The following is a 26,600-nucleotide window of genomic DNA, read 5'->3' as shown; positions in this document are numbered from 1 at the left end:
TTGCAATCTTTCATATAAATGCTTAACTATGAGTGGAAAGACTCATCTGATAGTCATCAAAGGGAAAAGAAAAAGAATCTTAGGGAAGTGGCAACAGTGAATACTAATCTAAAAATCAGAATCCTGGCATTTTAAACATGGAAGAAACCCAGAGATCGAAAGCCTGCTACTCAAGGTGGACCAGAAGCTGTGCTTCACCTGGGAGCTGAGAGAAATATGTAATTTCAGGTTCCACAGTACCTGCTGAATTTAAATAACCAGAATTTAAATCCCCAGGTAAAATGTGGTTTCCCTCACTATCCAAATCATTTGCTTACCATTTGAACATAATTATAGACCCAAGGGTTTAAGTACCTATGTCAGGTTAAGTCAGGAGAAACAGCTTCCCATAAAGAACAAGAATAATAATACATTATCTGTGATTTTCAGTAATGAAGTGACTACAGCATAGGTAGATGGATAATTTCTGTTGTGCATTAATTAACAAATGCTTTTTTCCATTTATTCCTACTACCACTGATGATGTGGGGTGAGGAGACGGACAGCCTGTCTACATGGCACAGCCTCCTGAGGAGACAGACTCAATACAGAAGAGCACAGGGGAGAGGAGATCCAATTTAGGAAGATGGGGACTTAAAAGGAAGCCAAATAGGAGATGGAGCAAAACGAGTATTTTATTAGCTTACTCATAATTTTACCAGCTTCCTGAGAAAAATTATCATACCTTTTATACATATAACTGATGCATGCAACCAGATGTGACCCTTTCAAAATTGGATGTGACATAGGCAAAACAATGAGAAAGACAAAAAGTAGATGTGTCTGCATTTTCTCTTTCTATGTTTTGATAGGCTCTGGTCAACTGAAAAATGAGAGTCAACAATAAGAAAATTGGCCTTTCAAAACTCTTTTTGGAAAAGTTTGCCTAATACCTAAATTTTTATAATTCCTTCACTGTATGATCTATAGAACAGGGAAAATGCAGATTTAAGGCAACAGGGGTCTGCTTGTCTAAAGTTCTATGGAGCAAAGGCTCACACACCACACATCAGTAAAACATCAAGTACCTTTGCAGCTCTGATTAAATACTGAAGAATAGTTTTGGGAAGTTTAATGACAGACTTGGGCAAGGCTAAAATGGCTGACGCAAACTTCCCAATAGCTCTCTACAAAGAAGGACAAAGCAAGAGTAATTAGTAGAAAAAAACCAAAAACCAATAATTTGACATATGACATCAGCATGAGTTTGTACATTCAATGCTAATCATTGAAGCTAGAATAAAATGTGCTATGCTTGTAAGGTAGGAATAAAGAAAATTGTCAGTCATTGCATATATAATCCACAAAAATACAGAGGATGATCATGTTCTCTCCTTTGCAACATGATGAGTGATGGTTAGAATAAAATTCATTAGAATAAAATGAAGTCAAGTCATTAGTATTTGCCAAGCCAGCTGCATACTCGCACGCAGACACGGTCATAGACACAGTCATCAAGAAACAAATACAGGCAGCAGTGGCGCCAGGGAGAGAGCATCAGCGCAAGGTGTCTCCGTGATTAATTCAGCTTTTCAATTTCACTAGGAAGATGGGTGGATATGACCTGCCAGCTGGAGAAGACCTACCCAGAAAACTGCCAATGGCCTTTTCATGTACATATCATGTGACTAGATGGGTATACTTCTGTGTGCCTCATAGTATAACAAATGGGAAATAACAGTCCTAGTATGTAGCTCCTTTGCAAAAGAAATATATATCAAGCCTTCATCCCATATGCAGTTCTCATTTTCAACCAGCATTAATTAGACATTCACTGTATACCCTATCCTAGGCTGGTGAGCTACAGAACTAAGAATGACACCACAGGTTCTGAAAAAAAAGGCAGTTAAGGCTGAAAAAATCAGAACTGGGTGAGTGAGATATTTTCATCCTGTCAATAAATTCTCAAATGGTTAGCAATACAAGTGAAACTGATTTTAAAAATTTGGAGTAACATTTAAATAATCATTTGTTTTAAAACAAAGCAAGTTATCTTATTTTCACGATCAACTATTTCACATATCAAAACCTAAGTCCTCTCGAGCAGTCCAAAGCAACGCCAGAGAAGTCTTCTTTGCCTCATACTTGCAACAGAAAACTAAAGTTCACCCAAGGGAGTTCTATTTTTCTGTTTATAGCGTCAGAAAATTTTTTGACAACGCGGAGAGCGTGCACGTGACAGCCTAGCGAGGAATACACGCTCCAGACGCGAATCAGAGGCTTCTGGGGGCTGTGGCCTGTGTGGCCGTGCAGTCCAGGCCTGCCGTCAAGGCCTGGCGAGAAGAACAGCCCTTCGCCCAGCCAGGCCGTGGCGCCCCAGCCCCGTGATTACCTGGAACGCGGACCTTCGCGGAGGTTCCTCGTCTTCCCTTTTTAATTCTTCCTCTTCCTCCTCTTCACTATCCGTTTCGAACAAGTAATAATCTCCACTCCTGACCACTAAGCAAAACAAAATATTTACTTATTTCTTGAAAGAGATATGAGATCATTGAGGGCTTATTAATGAAACGACCCCAAAGATACATGAGTCCACAGAAGGCCCAGAGCAAGAGATGTTGGTTGGGAGGAAAACACAAGAGGCGGAGGGACTCAATCTGGGCTGGCGGCGCCCGGGTCTGCGGGGCCCGGGCCTGTCTCTGCCACTGGCGGGACCTGGCCACCACGGGGCGCGTCTGGTAATTTCTTCCTTCCCAGGGTAATACTATGCCAAGGCATCAGATCAACTCCTCAGCAAAGGGTTTTGTCACCAAGATGACCAAAATAACTGAAAACTATTACTGCTCCACAGTTCAGCAGTTTCGGTCCTTTAGGCAAGGCCGAAGTCAAGTGGAGGATTGAGGGTTGCCCAGATGGGTCCAGACTATTGCAGAAAAGCCGGTCAGGATGGTTCAGGACCCAGAACCAGTGTCACCAAAACTTCTACTTCATTTTATAGTGTGCAGACCTGGCTTCTACACATGCGACATAAGGGACATAACATATATGGCAAGACATTTGAAAGAGTTAAAAATAATAACACATTGGCATGAGGAGGAAGTGGGCAGGTTACTTGAAAAAAAAAATAGACCCACAAAGACACCACCAACACTGCTCTGGCTGTTCCCACACATAGCAGGGAAAGACCGAGGCATGGCAGACATGGTCCGTAGTTTGGCACTGTCAGGCTTCTGGTCAGCAAGGGGTTCCCCAGTCGCTTACTGGGTTTTGAGAACTGCGCTGACTATGTCACCAAGCACAGATCATATGGCTCGTCCTTGCCTGCCTGATGTTTTCCCTGCAAGAACATGTTGCTGTGTTGAGAGTTGGGGGCAGAGAAAGCTAAAATGCCCAGCGAGGTAAAAAATATATAGAATCCAGTCTTTATCGGTTCATACATTATTTTAAATTATCAGGGAAAAGAGACCCAGCATATACATTTCTGATGGTATAAGAACTGTACCATTACAGGAAAAAACACATATCAATATTTTCAAGTTATATTTAAGTTTTAAAATGCTGAGGTATCTTTTGGATGACATAACATGTCTTCAGTTATCTTTTGGACTTATCCATTGTAAGGTAATGGAATACCTTGGCTTGTTTAAAATTCGTTGCTCAAATATCACTAAACATGGTCAAAAAGTAAATAATTTTGCCCATGATTTCAGATGTATCTGAAGCCTCCATCCATGAAGAAACAGAGTGAATGAATTGGGCCTTATATCCTTGAACAGAAGCACTGTAATTTGTCATTTGTATTTTCAAGAAAGAGCCAGGTCCGGAGTACTCAGTCCAGGCCTGAGGAAATAAATGCAGTAGTAGGGATACAACGTAGGGATAAGCAAGAACAAACCAAAGTTACAGCATTACATTTGACAGTAAGGAAGACCATTAAAGTAATGCTTTTATGTAAGCTCAGAGATTTGCAGGAAAGTCACATGGACTTGATGTCACATGGTCACGTGGTAAAAATACAGTATTACAAGATTGAGCATTTTACCCTCATTATAGGCTCTAAAATCAACAATAGCTTAAATTGTATTCAATCATACCTTCTATAACTTTATGCACATGGAGACTGTGAGCCCAAATATGTTTCATCTCAAGCAGTCATGCACTAATTATATCATTTAAAAAACTTCACCAATTTATGTGTGAGAAGTAGAATTAACACATTAAAAAAAGAAGGAAATATTTAAAAAGTCACCTATTCCTTTATAAAATGTTACTGAAATAAAACTAGGACAATGGAAAATTTTCTCTAGTGCTACCAGCTAATAAGAAGTGGAGAAGCTTTTACATATACGTTTGTTCATTTAGATAGGGATCCTGCCTCTAGCCTGTGTCCACACACGGATCATGAATGTTGCTGAACTCAATGAGAAATAACTTTTAAAATCCAGCCACCTGTATCCCCAGACACTTGGCCCTTTATTTCAGATATTTAATGATGAAGTAAGGCTTGGCATCGATTCAGGCAGTGCTGAGTAGACAAGGAGACATACTACGCTGGAATGGAAGGTATCATTGAACAGCAATAATGCAACTGTATGTGTGCACATAGGTATGGAAATACGAGATCTGTCACATGCAGACCACGTCAAGATCTTGATTGCTTACCAATAATATGTGCAACATAGCAACATTGTTGTATTGTCAATAGATTTACACAAGAGAATTCCAAGTACAGTTATTTTTACATTCCACACCTCCAAGAAATATTTAAAAGCCCAGTGTCTCAAGAGATCAGAATAAGGGCTTTTAATAAAGGGCCTCCAGACCTAAAGAGAACTTTCGTAAAATATCATAATCTAAAAAATAAACCACATATTCCTTCCTTTCCTTTCCTCATGAGCTTGTAAAAGGAAATATGTTTTGTAGAAAAATTTTAACACCACAGTCAGTATCTGATTCCAAACTATGAATTACACACATCCCTGCATTATTGCACCATAAGGTATTGTAACAAGGCACGTTTAATTTAATACCAGTTTTCAAGAACTTGATATTATAATGAGGGTGAAATGAACCAGAAAATCTAAAGTCAATAATCTTCACAGGAAGCTCTTCAAATCATTACCAACTTGTAAGATGATTATCAAAGACCATATCCAATTCCTTCCAAAATGCAATGTTTAGATGAGAAAAGGAAAGACAACCACAATGCTTTCAATGGGAGTTTACCCCAGGTGATGGGACAAAACGTTCAGTATGACACAATTTTGAAATGGATAGGTCTCTCTAAACCAGCAAAGGGCCCTTTAAAAACAGAAAGACACAGTTTACTTGTGACTTGATAGAAATAGGCTTACAATGCACACCACACTGTCAGCATGACGAACATGCCAATGGACAATAAAACAGAGTCACACAGAATTTCAACTTGAATCTTTGTCTTTTGACTTAGCAAGTGAATAAGATGAAATTCTTTATAACTCATGGATTTTTTTCTGCCATAATGCTAAAATGCAGTATTTAGGATTGAATTTAATTACACTGATGTATACTGAGAAAAGTTTGAATATTTCTTCCTTAAGCTGACTTGCTGACTTTAGAAAGTTATTTCTTGGGTGAGAGAAGCCAATACCAGATCTAAGTGACACTAAGAATTAGGTATGGGCAAAGATTCTGATCAACTTGATTGTCTAGAATTCTGAATATGCTATTAGCAAGGACCTTCCCATCCACTTATAATGCTGTGGGTGATGTTTCTTGTCCATTACATTAGCTACAGTTATCAAGACACTGTGTAAGACATAGAGACTGAGACACTACAAATAATTTGCAATATAACTAATAATTGTTCAGTATTATACCAAATTTAAGGGGGCCCAGATTGAAATGGATCATTCCATTATAATACTACTGGCCAATAACAACTGATGTTTCCTTTGCTAAGCAGAACAAATATAGCCACTGAGCTCCATATCTCCTCATTCTCTTTTATGATTAGAGGGAAATGCACTAATTCTATTTGGCTAACAAGTTCTGCTTTTCAAAAAACGCTCTCTGACTTTGGCCTTAATAGGTCACAAGTAGCTCAGAGGCCATGCCACATGCTGGGCATTTGAAACTGGGAGGAGACAGAGTGAGAACATAAATGCAGTTTAAGTTATCCTTACCTTTATATTTAATAAATTTCCCCAAACCTTTCCATGCTAATAAAATTAAAGCCCTGGGAATGAGGAAAGGAGAGGCTCACTGGCACTGATGCCTAGTGCTTTACAAAGAGAGTCACAAACACTTTGCACATCATGACTACCCTTAAATCAGAGTCCCAGGAGGAGCTGGAACACACTTTTAAGAAGGGTTTTCTGCCATAAAACATACCTATCAGCAGAGCTCTTAGCCTCAGAACCGGGGAGTGGTAGCAATTGCTCTTTCCTTTCTGAGCCATAAATGGCGCTCAGGAGTATGTAAGCCATGCGCTTGGCTTTCTTTAGCCAGCGTGGTAATCAGGTGAATTCTCTGGAAGATTCCATCTAGAGGGCTCAGAGACCCATTTCCATCACCATTTTCTCATCCTCTGACCCCCTATCAAGTCACAAGAATCAAACCATGCATGGAACACACAGGTCATAGGGCCGCCTGAATTCTGGTCAAGGATATAAGGGTTAGTATCGATGAAATTGTAAGAGGATCGAGAAAACCTACTGGAAGCATGATCAACCCAAGGCCGCCACCACTGCTTTTTTTTGCCCTTGGCTTTCTGTTTGTCTGCTTCTCCTAAAATAAAATATGTCCAAATATTAATTCTTATAAAGTGAGAAAACAAATTTTGAAAACCAAGCTTTAACAACTCAACTGTCAAAATCTAGATACGTTGCAAAAAAATACATCAGAGGTCAGGAAAAGGAATTTACACTGAATCTGAAAAGTTTACATGTATGAGCAGTTGATTTCACAAGATAAATACTAAATGTTCTACTAACATTATGCCACATTTTCCCTTTCTTTTTAGTAACTGAGGGCAGATAAAAAAAGAAGGGATTATCTGCCGAAAATGCATCTCACATTGAATTTTCCATTCAATTAACAGAAAAGAAGCACCACCCAAATTTTATAGAATAATTTAGTGGCATGCAATTTGTTAAAATGCATATATTTCAATACCCAGAAATTTTTCTTGTGATTTTTTTAATGCATGGTTGGAAAAATATAAATTTACTGGTGATTAATAGTACATATTGAAAAATATCATGCATTATTCCTCCATTCCCTCCCTTCAAATAGAAAAGCATGCAAAAAAATCTGTAAGATGTTCTTTTAAACTTAATTGGATATAAAAAAATCTATAATTAGATATAATAAACATATATTTCATCTGAAGTTTCATTGGAAGACAATAACTGAGTGATATGTTAACTACCATTATTCAGATACCACATTAAATATGCATTTACACATATTTTCATTTTTGTATAAAATTTATCAAAGACTACAGTAGATTGCATATGTGAACCTTTAAGGAGCAAACTAGCAAATTCATGCCTGTTTTGTTCAGATACACATGTCTGGAAACAGAAGGTAGGTCAATGATTAAACTTGCCTTGCTGAAGAGGAGAGGTTCTAAAATCATAGATTCATTAAACATGTACTTTATGAAACAAACATATTTCATTCACAATGGGAAGGTAAAACTTGCTAAGTTAAAAAAAACACATTGATAATATTGGTAGAATGAAAAAATATGTTCTTTCACAGCCCTACCCAATATCATGCTATTAATCAATGTCAGGGTACTTGAATAGGAGGGAAATGTCTCGACATACTTTCGTCATCCTCTTCAGAGAGTTTTTGGATGTCTTGGCCTTCCCCTGACTCCTGGGTCAAGCTCAGCATCCTCTCCTTACCCTTTTTGTATTTCTGTTGCCTGGCCTTGATGCGATCCATCCTGTAAAATGAAAGAGCAGCCACAATGCCAAGAACACATCCACAGTTACTAGAAGGCCAGTGCTTTGGGTTTGCACTTAGCTGAGTATAGCTGGAACTGTGGACAAAGTGGTCAATGTTTGGAACTTGTGAATGGTTTCTTATTAGCAACAAGCATCCCCTGTTTTTTTTTTAAGAACCCATGTTATTTTTCACTACATTGATGCTAGTCTGAATAATATGATCAATAATAATTACATTAAAGTGTGATAAGCAATACTTTACATTCACACACACTTTGTACCAGTCATTCTGAACACAGCATATTATGAAATGTAAGTCCTTTATTCTCCCAGCTTCTGCATCCGTGTTTTTTTTAAGTATCTGTCAATCTCACATAGTTGTGAAGATCAAACGACAATCTTTATGAGTGTGAAAGCTGTTCTGTAAGTAGCAAATTATTCCTCAAATGTTCGTAAGTATTCTCTTGGATCATATCACTCCTCTCTATTTCAAATCTAATCTCTTAGTTGTTCTGAAAAAAGTATTATTACGTCTTTAATTACTGATTTAATGCCTCTTATTTTATCTGCTTATTTAGGAAGGCTAACTATGCAGAAACTGTAATACTGAAACGCTATTTCCCAATTATTCCCTTAATCCACAGATGTAGTGAACACCTACTCCAATGTAGTGAACAGCTGAGGTCCAGGGAAGACCCTGTCTCATTTGTTAACTCATTTAATCTTTATAAAAACCCAGATGGAATTGTGTGTCCTAATTTAAAATAGGAAATTGATATTTGTAGAATTTGAATGACTTGTTCAATGTTCAAGTTCAGTCCCAACCTGAAATGGGATTTGACCCAGTCTTATCCAAGATGCTCCCCTTCCACCACAGTGCAGCTGTCTTTCTTTCAAACTGCTTCCATTCTCAGTCCAGCCAACTGAGGTTCCTCAAATCCATAAGCCACCAACCTGACATAGGAGCAAATAGCCAGGACGTTGTGAACATGAACACAAATGGATTTTTCAGGAAGTTGAGGCTCTGTGGAAGCTGAGAGCCAGCTGAATGGAATCACACAAACCAAATTAAAAGAAAGGAGAGAAAATAGAGCATTCTTACTGCCTCTTCAGCTGGTCCATTGACTTTTTCTCTTCCTCAATTCTTGCCTTTACAGCCTTTACAATTGTGGCCTGGAAAAGTTCAGCTCCTCTAAAGAAAAATTGAAAACACAGAATACATCAGTATTTCTACCATTGTTACCTGCTTTCTGCTGAAAATGTTGCTAAGGTTTAGAAAGCGTTTCTCTTCAGGGCCTTGACTGGAGTGGCCTGGCTGGGAGTGGGAGTCACGAGTTCCCAAACAGAAGCCCCCTCCCAGCAGATGAACTTGGCCCAGCCTCCCCTGGGAGGGAACGGGCTGTTCACAGCATGGGAGATCAGTCAAGGGAGAAGGGTGGTCTCCTAGGGCATGAGAAGGCACACGCTCTTCACTCCCGTCCCTCAGAGCACTGTAGCTCAGCAGCGCTCACCCACCTGACCTTCCTGTTGCTGTCCTGGGAGGCAACTCAGTGAGCAAGGGGACAGAGTGGGCTGGGCTTCCTTAAGGAAACACGCAGAGCTGGAGTTCAGTTCCATCCATCCGAGGGATTTCCAGTCTCTGCCTCTTTGGTGTTCCTCTTTTTACCCATCCCCTCCTTTCTGTTCTTTCACATTTTTCAAACTAATTTAAGGGTCCCCATAGATCTCATCAACCTCTCTTAATATCCTTAACTCTGTCCCACTGTCACCTGGTCACATCTGCCTGGCAGGTCCCATGTCTGTAGGAATGCCATGGGGTGGGCGGCCGGCCTGGGCTTGGATGGGGGTCTTCAACAGTGCCAAATGGGCAGACTGGGCAGGCTCTCTGTGAGCCCCCCACGCTCTGCAGAAAGTCTTCTGCTTCTCTATAGCAGCTATTTCAAACTCTTTACACTTTTCTAAAATCCATAAGCCTGTCAAGGGTTTTTCACTCTTAGTAAATGACTAGCTTCCTACTTCCCAAAGAGAACATAAGTCATGAAGGAATAATTCACTCAGCTGTCTGCCACCTGTCCTGTAGACACCCTTCCCTGTGACATTGGAAAAGGTGACATTCTCCTGTCTACAGCCTGTCTGTGTTTAGGTCCCTTCCCACCTGCAGCCTGAGGGACCCCATCCTCCACATGATTCCTCTCTCCCCATATTTTCAACCTTCCTGATGCTTCTGAATCCAGCTTGTAAGCATATAAATGTGTTCATATTTTCTCATCTTAGGAAAAGAACCCATGTTCACCTGGGAGTCTTAAGTAGCCTTATGTTACTGCCCCTGCATGGGCAAATATCTTGCAGTCACTGTCCCCAAGCTATTATCTTCAACCTCAGCTCACTGGTGTTTGGCTTTGATCCCCACCTCTCAAGGTCACTGATTTCAGTGTGCAATTTTCAGTCTTGTCTTTTTGTATCTGCTGAACTTCCACTTTGGAACAGTCATCCTCAGGTTCCTAAGGCATCATGCTATCCTAGTTTTCCTTTTTCTTTCCGGCTCAGACTTCCTGGCTTTCTCTGCAGCCCATTTCTCTGGCCATCTTTTAAGTATAAGTGCTCCCCTGGTCCTTTTCTCATTCTTCAAATTCACATTCTCTCTGGGCAACTCCAACCCCTTGTCTGCTCCATCTGTGTAATGTTGACACTCAGTTCTGTTCCCATCTCCAGACCTGTCCACTCAACTGCCTGCTCACCTCCCCAGTGGATTCAGTTTCACAGCCCCATGAGACCTACAAACTCCACAGTGTAGGCCTTCTCTCCCCGTCTAGCCCTGAGGTTCTCTACATTTGTGATTGTACTAGCATTGAGCCAGAATCCCAGGCACATCACCCTCTGCTTTTCCCTTTCTATCATCATCTCCCTTCCGCCCAATCAACTTTCCAATTGTGCCAATTTTACCTCTTAAATCTCTCTCCAATTTATCCCATCCTGGGCCTTGCCATTATCCCTGTCCTGGATATCAGAGCAGCCACCTAACCGGTCCCTTTGCCTACAGCCCTGCCTGTACTCAGTCTATCCTCCACACCGCAAGCTGAGGGAGCTTCTGAAATGCAGATACAGCGAAGTCACTCCCTTGTTTGAATGCTTCAATGCCTTCCTCTTGTGCGTGGGATTACTTCTAAGGTCATAAACATGGATGCCAAGGCACCTGATAATCTGACCTCTGCTTACCTCTCTAGCTTATTTCTCATCACTCACTATCTTCATCTTCAAATTTCTGTGTTTCAGTCACTCTGAGCTTCTTATGATTCCTCCATGAAAACTGCCCCTGGGAACTTCACTCAGGGTGCCTCCCCTACCTTCCTCCTCTCACTCTTATTCATCCTTTGGCCTGCAGCTTAGAATGGAAGGCTGCCCTGCGTCCTTCCCCGTGCAGTGGGTCATACCGCAATACAATCCCACAGCTTCCCAAATGTCTCCTACCACTGCACGAGGCACACTGCATTCTAATTGCTTGTTACGTGCCCATCGCCCTACTGGTATGAAAGGAACACATACCTACTGGTATGTGCCCAAACATCCCCTTCCATGTAACAGAGTAGGTACTGAATGAATGAATGTATGTCTAGTCTTTGGAAATTCTGTTGTGAGTTCAATGCTTATTAAGATATGGCTTTTCTTTGACAAGCATGAGCTATACTCTTTACCAAAGCCATCAGATTCTATAATATGAAAGATATGCTTTTTAAATAATTATGAGAACTTTGAGAAAAACATACTGGCTTGCTATGTCCTGGACATCTAAGGATCAAATGTTTAAGGGAAGACAAAAAAGATGCTATTTATTAGTAAAAATGCCAGCTGCTATATAAGTAAATAAGTTTACTATCTGGATTAGTCATTGAATTCTGCTTTGAATATGGTGCTCTGGGTATTAGAAAAACAGTTATAATGGTAAGTTCCAGGGCCAAAGTCATACATAAAAAAAAGCCATTGTTCATCTTTATAGTGAGTGCCAACAGTAGACTACTTGGATTAAAAATAGGTCTCCTGCCGGGTCCTCTTTCTATTTGGCTTTAAGTTAGTTGACAACAGCTGGGAATTGTCTCCCTATAAAACAACTTCTGAAGTAAACATTTTGTTTGTCCTGGCAGGAAGAGAATAGGCTCTACGAACACTGGTGGCATAAACAGAGATGTATCTTTTACAGACATTAGCAATTTCATATGGAGCAAGCTAATGTTTCTCAGATTAGCATCATGGATCCAATGGGATCTGGGCAAGACCAATGGCCCTGAGAGGAGCACAGTGGCCTGGGGTTCACGCACCAGGTCACTGGCCCCCAGCTCACCGTCACTCATTTAACACCTTGTTCTCTTCCAGTCTTTTCCCCTAAACCTACATGTTTGGGGGCGAAAACTGGAAGAAGGTTGGAGTCTAAGGAGGAGAAGGTAGTAATGAAATAACACCAGTTATGTAGACAAGAGGAAATCAGGTTGTTGGGGAAAGACTGAAAAGGAGGGAAGGATAAGGGAAAGGCAGGTAAAAAGGGTGTAGAGTAGGCTGAATTAGCACACTCCTTTCCACCTAACATTTGAAAAATAAGAGAGAAGTAGGTTTTTCTTTATTTTCAGGAGTTTCTTCTTAACAGGGGTGGGGATAGACTAGACTCTAGACCAGGGCCTATGCCACTGCTGTGACCGAGGCCAGATGTCAGGGTGGCCCCTGCTGAGAAGGCTCTAGACGGCCAGTATCTCTTTGACCTTCTGGAGCATCCCAGCTCCTTTCAAGGTGTGACTCAGCACCATGGGCCCCACTGTTGCTCTTTTTAATTTGGATCCTAAAGGCCTTGTGCTAAACCTTTTTGGGACTGGTTTTTCTGGAAGGAAATTCTTAATTTCTTGTGGGTTCTATAAGCAAGCTCAGGCAGACAGCACGGTGCACTATTACCTCCAGACAGGTTTCTCAGGAGAAACTGCTTGATTCCACAGCCTGACCTACCTTGACGCCAAAATCTGTGAAGCTTTTATATCAGCCACGACATGTAGGAAGTAGTAACTCATGAAAACTCTCCTCTGCAGCAGGAGGAAGGCAAAACATATGCTGTCCCAAATAATTCCTGCTTCACCACTGGGTAGCTTACATGAGGAATCATCATCAGCTGGGGAAAAAGGTAGAAAAAAAATTAAACTGAACATCCCTTTTCATTGTTATTCTATACAATCTGTGGTATGATCAGGCTTAGAAAATCACACAGACCAAAGAGTAGTGACTCACTTTTGAGTGGATTTATTTGTGGCAAGGCCACACATTTCAAACCCAATGCCAACAGTGATTCCTATGACTGACCACAAAGCGAACTCCTGACAGCATAAGGAGCAGGAGGGTCTCTTTGCTATTAGGCTCCTGAGTATTTCTCTCTTAGGAAGAAAGGAACCATTTCCCCCCAGACAAGGGCCATGGAGAAATAATGGCTGTAAGTCCCAAAGTCAGAGGCAGTGCTTTGATGCAACAAAATAAAAACAAACCCAGAAATACCTATTTGGGGAATGGGCTGTACCCAGGGGTGACCAGCAGAGTAGTTAGACAATATGGTCTATTAGGAGGAGAGGTATTAACTGCACAACTCATCTTAAGTCAAAACAAATGCCCAGTGACTCTTCCTCCTCCACAGAGACTAGCCTGGACTGGAAGCCCCAGTGGGGAGAGTGCCATGGTCAGATGGCCCTCATTCTGGGCACCATGGAGGACCAAGTGTGCTGTTGTCCTGGGTCCTAGAGCAAGAGGCAGAGGGGTGGAAATGGGACTTCTGCTTCTCTCCTGCTGGGAGTCTAACTACAGAGACCCTGGTACTTGTCCCAGCTGTTGTCCCGAGTTTGGAATTCCCTGAACTTTCTAAGGAGAGAAGGGCCTGGAAGTCAGAGTTATTTCAATGACCCAAGATTCTAACTGCAACAACCTCAGGCATGAGTGGGCTTCTGCAACCCGTCCTCATCATGACTCAGGAATGTTCAGGGGGCTACTCTAGGCCTGCAGAGGGTGATCAAAGATGTCTAGAGTAGGGCCACAAGACAATTGAATTATGGACGATAGATCCACGATGTCCTACAGCCTCCATCCAGAGATCGAACTGACCTTTGCCTTTTTCTTTTATTTACATTTTTTGGCCCCATTTTAAAATCAGAACAATACAACTGTCCTTCCTTCTCTGTCCTTGCACTCCAATTTGCTTTTCACACTTACGCATTTTATAGCCTTTGACTGTGCAGGCCAGACTGAAAGCTTGGATCAACCAGCAACTATTTTGAACCAATTTTTCAATGTATCCACATGCTCCTATCTGAAAAACAAATGGGAAAGGAAAATTCTAAAACTCAGCACTGAGAAAAAATGGTGGTTGTCTTGTGATCCAAATATGTGCAGAATCTCACAAAGTCTCAGGCCAAGGGCTGCCGAAGGTGCCGACAGTACCTAGCATTTCAGCCTCCCTGGGGCAGTGATCTTGATTTCTTGGGCTTTGGAAACACCGTAATTTCTTGGGAAACTCAATCAAGTGAGGAAAAGGAGAGGTGTAGTGTGATGTTTTCTGCATTTGGAAGTACCTCTCTTTTAACAGAGGCAATCCTGGACTATCTTAGGTACAAGCCAAACTGTGACAGCAAATGGCTGAGCAAGAAACTCCAGGACTTTGATTTATGTAGAGTTATTTCCTCATAAGTTCAGACATTTTAAACCTATGCTGTTGACCGGGAGATCATCACAAACATACATAAGCTGCATGGTGGTCCTTAGCATTGGAAAGGAATATGTGTTTTGAGCATTTTTTGGCCAATTCTCTGGGTAAAGGGAACTTCTTTGTTGATTGTCATGCAGTTGCCTCGTAATACTGATTTCTTGCCAGAGTTACATTAAGTTCAAATTCTGAGGGGGGAAAGTTTAAACACATATTAACTGTTGTGAGCCAACAAAAACAGTGATGGCTAAATTGTGTATATTTCCTGGGAAGATGTGAATATAATTAGGATCTGCTCCCAAACAGCACAAGCCCCCCACCCACTGGAACATGCTTTGCAAACTACTCTTTCAGTCCTACAAGGCCTCACTGTCTCTCAGGTTCTCCAGGCTGGGAATTTCTTCCTCACTTTGTCTTCCTGGATGCCCTTCAATCTAGTTTCCAAGGCTCTGATGAGTTCAAGGGGCACTGCCTGCAGGAAGCCTATCCCCAGCATATCTAGTCAAGATATGAAGCACTCTTATTTTGTTTTGTTTTCCTAAAATGGTGGGATAATTAGCACCAAGTAGGTCTATTTTCCTTTTTAGAATGCGAGTTCCTTAGGCTAACACCTGAGTACATTTATCTCTCGTTTTTCAAGATATGAACAGCCTTGCACACAGCAGGTCTGCAAAGCGGGTTTACAGAATGAATACACGAATGAAGGAATAGATTTTGTAGCCATACATTTTCCAGGAATGGCTCTAGGGATCAACTTCTGGCAACAAAGCCCTCTCTTTCCCACTGGCTTTAGAATGAAATGGTGTTCTGCTATCCTGTCTCATACCCTTTGCAGCAACTTTCAGTATTATCCCAAATGTAAATAAATTTTGGTAGGGCAAAACTGATGAATAAAAGTCACTTTCACTATCAACCAGAAAATTAACAGTTTAAGGGGCTGGAGACAAAATAAATGATTCAGATACATAATCATGCCTACACAGACTTGGCTTTCCAAGACCTCTTAACACAGTAATGTATGTGTCAAAAAAAAAAAATCCAATGCTTTCACCATTGAATTGCCTAGCAAGGTCATCTTTAAGTAGCTAGGAAGGCAATAAGCAGGAAATCACTCCATCACTGCCCTTCTAATTCACTATCAGATATAGCCTGTGAGCACAAGACACGAGCATTAACTTTAAGTTTGGACCATCTAGAGATGTATTAACGCCTTCAGCTCATGAAAGGCTATTTCATTTTTTGAAACAGTAAATAACTTAAAAGGTGACCTTGTGTCCTAAAAGATTTTATGTGGCTCTAGGATGACTGAGTTATCTCCCTGGTCAGGAGGAAAACATCCTGGAATATGGATGTGGATACTCAGCAGCAGAACGGCCGGCCTTCGTGGAGCAGGGAGTGATGCTTCCCCCACCCCTGTGCCGGCCGTGCTGCACCCTAGGGGGACACCTATGCTCAGAGGCAATCGGGAAGCTGCGTTTTCCTCTTCTTCTGCCTGCCTTGTGGGTGTGTGAAACCCTGTGCCTTCAACAGCCTATTCCACCTCATGTCCCAGCCCACATGGTGTTACAGAGAACTATGTTCATTTTATTTTATACTTCCATAATCCTTCTAGGTACGAAGATGCTTTTAACCAACATGATATGACTTTTGAAGAGATTCAGTGTGATTTATCTCATAAAAGGGCCTCTCTGTAGCACAAAGTAGGAGTAATGACACATTGTTCCTCAGAACGGATGGAATTTAATTTAAAAATAAACTTTAGGATTTATTCCTACCAATACATATCCTCTTGTCTTATGATCTTGAGATGGTGGAAATGAGCAAACAGGATTCTGCTTAATATGGCAAAGGAGAGTCACAAATGGTCCCTTGAACTCTGAGTTTGCAGCATCTTATTTAGGGCTTTTAAGAGAGCAGTGTGACTGGCCAGGGGCTTTTAATAACCACTGAATGGATCATTTACTGAAACCACAAATGTGTTATACAGTGGGAGGCACTCACTGACAGTATGTTTTTCATTGTAATCACAAAAATGTTGTATGCAATCAGCCAGTCCCAGTAGCGCAGGATGCTCTTGATGGGTTTCAACAGCAAATCACCCCCAAAGAGCAGGAAGTAGAAGCAGGCCACCAGGTAACCCATGCAGAAGATGCTGATCCTGGTTGTCCCGGTGATGAAGATGATGGTGAGGACGAACCAGAAGAGGTAGCTGAACATGATCACTTTGGACATATCTAGATATGATCTGGAAAACAGAACCCAACCATCAAGCGACAACAGCACAGACACGCACAGTTAAGTCTGGAATTCTACTTTAATACAGAAAAGCATTCACAACATCCATTTGACTCTATGTGGAAGCATTCTGCAAGTCATGCTGTGAGCTCTTCGTTCATCTTCCCTTTAACACTGTCTGGTCTATAGGAAATCCTCACCTAGTTAGTAATGGATGAGTGAATAGGTACGTTGTTGAAAACACTGTGTGCATGTTCACTGTCATCTTATTTGGGCTGAATTACCCACAAACAGCAACATTTTCTTCCTGCTATTTGAGTACTCAAAAATTCCTCTCTTTCTTTCTATAGGAAGCATAAGCAATTGTATGCAAAGGGAATTCTGAAAACAGGTGCTCCCTGGAGTCAAAGAACAGTCAAGAATGGAATCTCTTTAACAAAGTAGAAATTAATAGCTAAAAAAAATGCATGTTAGATACAAAAATTTTACTAGAGATGAAAATTGCAGATGAGAAGTGATTCTGACAAAGCAGACACAACCACGGTGGGGCTCACAGGCTCTGTCCAATACTCTGTCTTTGGACATCCTTTGGACATAGGGTAGAGTCAAGACTCCTATTTTGGGAGCCATTCCTCGCTATGAGCTCTCTGATGGACAGGGAGGCAGCATTCAGGGTCAGTCATCATGCAACACACAGCAGCGGCTGGAGGCTCCCCAGCCTCCCTAGGCCACCGGCCCCCGGTGGGAGCTGTAGCTGCAGGCCAAGGCCCATCTGTATTTGCTTGATTGGAGTTTCTCTGTTTTGCTGTGGTTGTTTCTCCACCCAGGTTTGGGGAGAACCAATTCTGGGTCAGTTGTTTGATTAATGAGTTGTTATTTGGTAAGAGGAGTAGGTAATCTCTTGGTAAAACAGGGAGCACAGTATCAGCAGCGTTAGGGAATGAGTTGTGCCCTGAAGTTCCACTGTCAGAGGAGCGAACTGCAGAGCTTACTCATTTCAGAGTGAAATACTCAACACTTTTACATGTGGTTATGATTAATTTTAAGTATATTATAGCCTTCCTTGACTTCATACCCAAAAGGGGAATGAATGAAATGCCAGGACCTCTCAGTGCCTCAGGGCCATCATGGGCCAAGGCAGGGATTCAGTTAGGATGTAATGTCAGAATGGCCACAGAGCCTTCTGGTGTGTGTGCTTTAAAGCCAGTGGAATCATCCTGCTGGCATTTTGAGTGTGTGTGTGTGTGTGTGTGTGTGTGTAAAAACGTTAGAGAAATGTGTGCTTTCCATAAATTCCCCTTCTTTGCCTACTGTTGATTCTTGCTCCAGGATCCCTGGTCTCTACTCCTGAGCACTTAACCTGCTTCGGGTTCAAAAGCATAAAACTAGGCTTGTGAGGATAACATGGAAAATACTAGTTACTCAGCACTGAAGAGGAGCCTTGGGGACCCCTGAGCAGATGAGGCTGGGTGGCCATGGCACTGACAGCTCCTTTCCAGGGCTGCTGTGGAGCATGTGCCCATGGAGTCGGGTGGAGGATGGGTGAGCCTCTGACAGCAAAGTGGTCACTAACTTCCTGCTCATGATTGTCATATTTGACACGTTACTCTGGAGGAGGTCTTTTCTGGCAGTCCTAATTGAGAGACAGATATAAAAGCTTGAAATAATTCAATTAAAAAAAGATGGCTTTTAAAATCAGTGGTGCACAAAGCTTTTGAATGATATCTGGGTTTTTGTTAAGTTCATCACAGATTTGAGTACTTCTTTTTCTTCCTTCACAAAAGGGAAAAGGATGAGCTGGGCTGGCTCATCTCAGCATAGAAGAGCGGAGCAAATATGGAAGCCCTGCCATATATTAGTGTTTAGTGCAGTGCTTCATTTGCAAAAAACCTTTCAGTCTACATAGCATATCACTTAAAGCAAATTCACCTTTGGTTTATTGAGTACACATCAAGCTCTGATGCTGCCAAGAGTCATAGATGTGCTTAAGCATTCAGGTTTTGAGCTAAATTGATTGGGTTCAGAGCCTTGCTCAGTTTCCTCACTTACAAAATGGGGATAATACAAGTGCCTGTTTGGGTGGTCATTAGGGTAAAATGTATTCATATATTAGAAGCATGTGGAACAAAGCCTGGCACAGTCAGCACCCAGGAACTGCCAGCTATTCATGTCAGTGCCTCCACTGTAGGCCAAAAACCATTTGCAAGGATGGGGAATGGGCACAAGCACAAAATAGTTACACATTTTGCCCTAAGTTGCAAAACTTCACCTTAGACTGGGGGAGAAGGTATGGTCTACAATTAACAGCACTGTGCCAACACGACGGGCCGCTGATGCTGCAGAGCAAAGGCCAGGTGTGGAAGGTCTCACTGGCTTATCTAAAACCTCAGTCTCCACTCTGAGCACAAATGTGGAGCCTCACACCAGATCCTCCCAGTAGTTCTAGAGAGTGGATGCTAACTAGTGAGGATCAGAAAGGCCCCATAATGAGTACAAAGCGCAGACTGGGTACAAGAGGTACACATGACCCCACAGGCTGTCAGACTCTGGCTGCAGGTGGCTGAGAGGAGCCTTAAAGGCTTCACGGGGCTGGAAGAGTTGAGGTGGGTGGCAGATGGGAGCACCCTCCATTGAGTGGGCATTGGGTGAAAAACCCAGAAAATCAGAAGGCATGCATAGCAGGAGATTTAGTTTGGCTTAAACACAAACTCCTGGGAGGGGACAGGCTGCCAAAATCAGCTGTTACCAGACTGTGGAGGATGGTGGAGGAAGAAAAGATGCCATACAGGAGCCCGCATGGCCAGGGAGGGGCCGGTGCTCAGCAGAGCCCAGCACAGGCCAGGCTGCGGTCCCCAGCCCTCCTCGGTGCCCACTGCACATGGGGGATGACAAGGGGGATGGGGACACAAAGAAGGGCTGGGGATGAGGATGAGGAGGGGGATGGGATGAGAGGAGGGGCAGGGGATGATGAGGAGGGACAGGAGATAAAGATGACCATCTCTACTGTAGCACCAGGAATCAGTATTATGGCACAAGTCAGTTTGTGTATGAAGAAGAGGGAAACAATAAAAAAACGTGGTTAATGCTGATGAAGACAGAAACGAGACTACAATCAGAGACTCAGCTTTCAGACTATGAGATATGAGCACCCCTGTCCACATGTATTAGCTTAATGGTTACAATCAGCTGGTCAGCCTCCCAGGGTGGCAGAGAGAACTGTAAGTGGAAGCGAATACTGAGATGCACACACTGAAGTGGCTTTGAAACTGCACAGCTGTGGTTACCTGCAGTGAATGAAATCTGGTACAGGGTTATGCTGGCTGAAGGAGGCTGCGTCAAGGTTCATGCAAATCTCAACATTGTCCCCCGCCATGATTCGCACAGCAGCCTTATTTTCATCCTCAAAGATCTGCCTTTGTAAGGAGGCACACAGAAGCAGCATGAAGTCATCTGGCAAGACAGAGGTCAGACAGTTAACTACCTAATGCTCTTCTGGGTTTACTAATGAAAGAAACAGTTCCCACGTGGTATGAGCTGCTCCTCAACTCTTAAGTAAGTCATGGTCCCAAAGTCCGTGGCACAATTCTTCCTAGATTTCAATGTTGAGGCCAAGTCCCCACCATGGGGGATATAAGAGGAACCACAGGCATCCAGGGGCTCCCAGTGGAGAGTCCTGGTTTTATCTGCACATTGGTGTCAAAGGATCAGGTGCTATTACTAGCCTTTATGATTCTCTTATGTGATCGTGTTTATCTCCTACCAAAATTTTGAGGAGGCCATTTGAGCATCTTTCCCCTTTTTATCTTTTTACATGTGGGAGATGCAGACATTTCTGGCTTTCTTTATCCTCTCCTTTCCCCTGCATTTGTAACCAAAGACCTTTCCCAGAGCATGCATGGTGGTGGGAGTAGGTGAAGACAATGGCTGATTTGTGAGCAGGAGAAACCTGACAGAGCTGTCTTCTGCCAGTCTGTCCCCTGCAGCCAGCTGCCCCTGACAGGCCCTCACACCAGCCACTGGCAGGCAGCCTCCAACACCAAGATGTTTTGTTATTCTTTAAATTAAACCTGAATGCATGTGGGCAGTGCAGTCACTCTGGGGTTTTCCCCACCACTGCCCATTGTCTAGGTGGGGCTGCTTCAGCCTTTGGATCATCAGCCTGTCCCTGGAGGGGTTTGGGGCTGCAGTTCAATTCTAGAGCAACTGCAAACTGGATAGCATCTTCTTAGCTACCATAATTGTATCGTTAGTATTTGTCTGTCTGTGGTGGCAGCCAGAAACAACCACTTCACAAGATACAAGTCCTGCCTCTTCACTCTGTCTTCTAGCAGGTGGGTGTACAGAGGTGGGTGTGAGGGAGTGGAGACTGGCCATGTGCACTGGGAGGTCAAATTATGTAAGTGAATATGTAGTTCTAATGTTTATTATTAATTTTGAAAATGTAATAGGGCAAGTAGAAGCCATTAAGGGCTTGTGATATTAATGCATGACAGCAAGCTTTTACATGATTATGCAGTGCAGTGAAGAAGCAAGGGCCCTACGGCCTAACGCATGAAGAAGGATTAGCAAATATAAAACCTAACACCAGCGCTCTGCAGTCCCGTGGCTGCAACACTTACAGACGAGAAACACGGGGTTAGGCCGCACGATGAAGTCTGGGAAGTACAGCCATTTGATGATGTTGTCATTGAAGCTAGCACCCTTGAACCTCCATGGGTAATCTGCAGGAAAGGAGGTGGTCAGAGCAGAATCAGTGCACTTCTTCCCTGCCCTCCTCCCAACTGTCCACCATGTAAGGGCTGATTTTAAGAGCAGTTGGCCCCCAGGAAGGGCAGGCTCACCTCTGCAAGGGGCAGGGGGCATGCCAATGCAGATGAAATACTGGAACGTGATGATGCATGCCAAGAAGCAGCAGTACTTGGGCCAAATCTCTGCAATGGCTTTTCTTCTGCGTCGATATAAGACAGCGATCAACCAGCAAGCATGAATCATGGCATAGAAGTCCATTCGCTGACCGATTACATTAACTGACATTAGGAAACAGGTCTGTGTAAGGATGAAAAGAGGCAAAAAATCAGGTTTACAGGGAAGGGGAGTGGTGTCAGCTGTCAGCCCGGTCTAGGAGGCACAGGGCTGCATGTGAGGGTATGTCTGTCTACATGTATTCAACATGTCTTATCTCTTTTGAGCATCTTTCAGAGTGAAGACAGAAATACCATACAAATTACTTCTAAGGGAAAGACCAACTACCTCACTGTTAACAAGAACCCTTCAAACCAAGACAAGAACTACAGCCATGATCTCATCTCTTCGTGAAATGGCACTGTCCATTCACTCACTCTATTAAGGGACAGGTACCAGCACAAGTATTTCAGGTCAAAACAGTTCATTATGGCTAAGGTTACACTTTCAGAATGCAGAAAACAGAAAGAAGACTGATAATATTTTACTATTAATAAGAAACCAGGATTCTGGGAAAAAGATGGCAGAGTAAGAAGGCAAGGCAGAAACCTCCTCCCCAAATCACATAGAACATGAAAACACAGCAAATACGACTACACCTGAAAATGTCCTAAAGACTGAATAACAGACTACCTACACCTGGGGAAGAAAAGGCCTCACAGAAAAGGGTAAAGTGGCAAAGCTGCAATCTGCTGGGACCAAAGCCTCCCCCGACCCCAGCCCACAGGCAAGAGGAAGAGGAACAGAGCAGGGAGGGAGCAGGAGCCCAGGACCACTGAACACCTGGCCCTGGAGATCTGCTCCAGGAACACAAATCCACATTACATGGTGCTCTGGTGATTAGTGGGGCTGGACAACAGAGACAGGTGGAACACTCAGGGAAGCTGAGATTCCAGCCTCTTGTGGAGAACAGGTACACTCTACTGACCCCCCTGAGACAAAAGCAAAGCAGGAAGTTTGAAGGACTTCCCAGCAGTTGGGGGAGGGGGGGTCCCAGAGGGAAAAGAGTTACACAGAGCTCTCTGCTCAGGAGAAAGGGCAGGTGGATAATACCACCCCAACCCACCGTTGGCCCAACAGGTGTTGAGAGCCTCAGACACTCCATCTCCCTCACTGGCAACACAGCCCTGAGGCTCCTCCCTACAGCACATAGCCTGCAGTTGGCTCACTTAGCCTGGCAATGGAGGCAGACTTTACTGCCGGGTAGGCAGAGGGAGACCCTCCCAGCTTTCTCTGCCCTGTTTTGGGCCGGGTGAGGATTTGCCTATGGGAGCTAGCGCTGGGAGCTCCTTCCTCCTGGCAGACACTGGTCCGCCTTGCCTGCACCCCCACCATTGTTGCAGGCTGGGCAGAGGGTGGCTTCATCCACAGTAGCTCCAGCAGGGCAGCATCAAGGCTCCTCCCTGCATGCATGGCCTGTGGATGGCCCACTTGACCTGGCGGTGGAGGTAGACATTGCTGCTGGGAAGGCAGAGGGAGACCCTCCCAGCTTTCTTGGCCCAGTTTCAGCCCAGCTGGGGAAGTACAGCAGGAGCCAGCCCTGGAAACTCCTTTCTCCCAGCGGATTCTGGTTCTGCTTGCCTGTGGTCCCCACCATTGCTGCAGGTCAAGTGGAGGGCGGCTCTGCCCATAGCAACTCCAGTGGTGCTGCCCAGAATCTTCTCCCTGTGTGAGTGTCCAGCTGATGGCCCACAGAGCGCACCCAAAATCAGATCACTACAAGCCAGACAGAAAGGCACCCCATCACTTCACACCAACAGCTGGGGCTCCCGCACTGAAAAGTGAAGTGTCTTGAGCTTCTGGGCACTAGAGGGAGTGCTCTTCATAAATCTATAATTGCATAAGAAACACTGAAAAAATGAAGAGGCAGAGGAATTTGGTCCAAACAAAAATACAAGATACAACACCAGAAAGAGGGCTGAGTGAAACTGAAATCACAATCTTCCTGATAAATACTTCAAAGTAAAAGTCACAAGAATGCTCACAGATCTACAGAAAAACATTCAAGATCTCAGGGTGGACAGCAACAAAAAGACAACATGCAAAAGAGTCACTCAGAGCTGAAGAGACAGTATCTGAAATGAAAACTACAATGGAGGGATTTAATAGCAGACTTTCACAGGATGAAGAAGTTGTAAGTGATCTGGAAATTAGGGAGCAAGAAAACAAGGAAGCTGAAAAACAGAGAAAAAAGGATCTCTAAGAATGAAAGTATAATAAGAGAGCTGTGTGACCAATTCAAATGGACAAATATTCGCATAATAAGGATACCAGAAGAAGAAGAGAGAGACAAAGGGATAGAATGTCTCTTTGAGGAAATAATTGTTGAAACTTCCTCAATCTAGGGAGGGTAATAGACACTCAGGTCATGGATGCACAGAGAGCCCCTAACCAAAGATACCCTAGGAAGAGAACACTAAGATATATAATAATTAAAATGGCAAAGATCAAGGACAAGGAGAGAGTCTTGAAATCAGCCAGAGAGAGAAAAAATATTACTTATAAAGGAAAACCCATCACGGTATCAGCAGACCTCAACAGAAACTTTACAGCCCAGAGGGAGTGGCATGTATATTTAATGTCATGAAACAGAAGGACCTCCAACCAAGAATACTCTACCTGGAATGAGATCACTTAAATTTGAAGTAGGGATTAAACAGTTTTCAGATATACAAAAGTTGAGGTAATTCACCACCATTAAGCCTACACCATTAAAACTACAGGATATGTTAAAGGCACTGTTCTAGATGGAAATGTTTCATAAGGCTAAATAGCTGTCACCAGTGAAAATAAACCCACAGTAAAGGTAGTAGACCAATTCATCACTGAGAAAGTGTGAAATTATATCAACTACTCACAAAATCACTCTAGGGATACAGAAAAAAGTGTAGAATCTGACACCTAAAACGTAATGTGTGGAGGAGGAGGAGGAAGAAGAAGAAGAAGAAGAAGAAGAAGGGGAAGAAGAGGAAGATGAGGAAGAAGAGGAAGGGGAGGAAGGGGAAGGAGAGGAAGGAGGAGGAGGAGGAGAAGAAGAAGGAGAAGAAGAAGAAAGGGGGTACCTCTAGATTGTGTTTGAAATTGAGTAATCAGCAATTTAAGATGGACTGCTAGATAGTAAGGAAACTGCTCTTGAACCTTTGGTAACCACAAATCTAAAGCCTACAATGGTAATAAGTACATATCTATCAATAATCACCTTAAATGTAAATAGACTGAATGCAATAATCAAAAGACATAGAGTCACTGAATGTATTAAAAAAAAAGACCTGTCCATATGCTGCCTACAAGAGACTCATCTGAGATCCAAGGACATACGAGACCCACCTATAAACTGCTTGCTTACAAGAGAACTCACTTCAAACCCAAAGACATACACAGACTAAAAGTGAAGGGATGGAAAAAAATAATTCATGCAAATAATAGGGGGAAAAAAGCACATGTAGCAGTATTTATATCAGACAAAATAGATCTCAAAACAAAGAGAGTAACAAGAGACAAAAAAGGACATTACATAGTAATAAAGTGGTCAGTCCAACAAGAGGATATAACCATTATAAACAACTATGCACCCAATATAGAAGCACCTAAATATGTAAAACAAATACTAACAGAATTAAAGGGGGAAATATACTGCAACACATTCATTTAGGATACTTTAATACACCATTCACACCAATAGACAGATCAACCAGACAGAAAATAAGAAAGGAAACAGAGGCACTGAACAATACTTTAGAATAGATGGACCTAACAGATATCTGCAGAACATTCCACCCCAAAGCAGGAGGATACATATTCTTCTCAAGTGTACATGGAATGTTTTCCAGAATAGATCACATACTAGGCCATAAAATGAGCCTCAATAAATTAAAAAATATTGAAATTGTATCAAGTAGCTTCTTAGACCACAATGGTTTGAAACTAGAAATAAATTACACAAAGAAAACAAAAGAGCCTACAGACATATGGAGGCTAAACAACATGTTTCCAAATAATGATTGAATCAATGACCAAATTAAAACAGACCAAATTAAAATCATGCAATATATGTAGATGAATGTAAACAACAACTCAACAGACCAAAACCTGGGGTATGTGGCAAAGGCAGTTCTAAGAAGAAAGTACACAGAAATATAGACTTACCTCAAGAAATAAGAACAATCCCAAATAACAGTCTAAACTTACAATTAAAGAAACTAGTAAGAGAAAAATAAATGAAGCCCAAAGTCAGTAGAAGGAGGGACACAATAAAGATCAGAGAAGAATAAATAAAACTGAGAAGAATAAAACAATAGAAAGAATCAATGGAACCAGGAGCTAGCTCTTTCAGAAAATAAACAAAATAGATAAATCCCTAGCCAGACTGATCAAGAAAAAAATAGTGTACACACATAAACAGAATCAGAAATGAGAAAGGAAAAATCACTACAGACACCACAGAAATACAAAGAATTATTAGAAGATATAATGAAAAATTACATGCTAACAAATTGGATAACCTAGAAGAAATGGACAACTTTCTAGAGCAATACAACCTTCCAAGACTGATCCAAGAAGAAACAGAAAATCTGAACAGACCAACTATCAGCAATTAAATTTATTTGGTAATCAAAAAACTACCTAAAAACAAAATCCCTGGCCCAAACGTCCTCACAGCTGAGTTTTATTAAAGAAGAGCCAATACCTATCCTTTTCAAAGTTTTCCAAAAAGTAGAAGATGAGGGAATACTTTCAAATTCATTCTATGAGGCCAGGATCACTCTAATACC

General features: G+C 42.4%; 1 protein-coding gene across 2 annotated transcripts in view; it reads right to left on the bottom strand.

Moving 5' to 3' along the window:
- Positions 1–26,600, bottom strand: part of PIEZO2 (piezo type mechanosensitive ion channel component 2) — a 455,534-nt gene that overhangs the window by 53,663 nt on the left and 375,271 nt on the right. The window contains exons 23-33 of one of the 2 annotated variants that reach the window (XM_036880702.2): positions 21,708–21,912; positions 21,486–21,587; positions 20,151–20,316; positions 16,633–16,876; positions 14,142–14,238; positions 12,900–13,059; positions 9,016–9,105; positions 7,791–7,912; positions 6,673–6,744; positions 2,372–2,478; positions 1,068–1,166 (exon numbers count right to left, since the gene is read on the bottom strand). In XM_036880702.2, the coding sequence (XP_036736597.1) occupies positions 1,068–1,166; positions 2,372–2,478; positions 6,673–6,744; positions 7,791–7,912; positions 9,016–9,105; positions 12,900–13,059; positions 14,142–14,238; positions 16,633–16,876; positions 20,151–20,316; positions 21,486–21,587; positions 21,708–21,912 (1,464 nt within the window). The remainder of the gene's footprint in view (positions 1–1,067; positions 1,167–2,371; positions 2,479–6,672; positions 6,745–7,790; positions 7,913–9,015; positions 9,106–12,899; positions 13,060–14,141; positions 14,239–16,632; positions 16,877–20,150; positions 20,317–21,485; positions 21,588–21,707; positions 21,913–26,600) is intronic. The other variant, XM_036880703.2, reaches the window with a different exon arrangement.

This window comes from Manis pentadactyla, chromosome 6, assembly GCF_030020395.1.
Source record: "Manis pentadactyla isolate mManPen7 chromosome 6, mManPen7.hap1, whole genome shotgun sequence".
Classification (NCBI taxonomy): domain Eukaryota; kingdom Metazoa; phylum Chordata; class Mammalia; order Pholidota; family Manidae; genus Manis; species Manis pentadactyla.
This window is presented reverse-complemented; position numbering and strand designations above follow the sequence as displayed.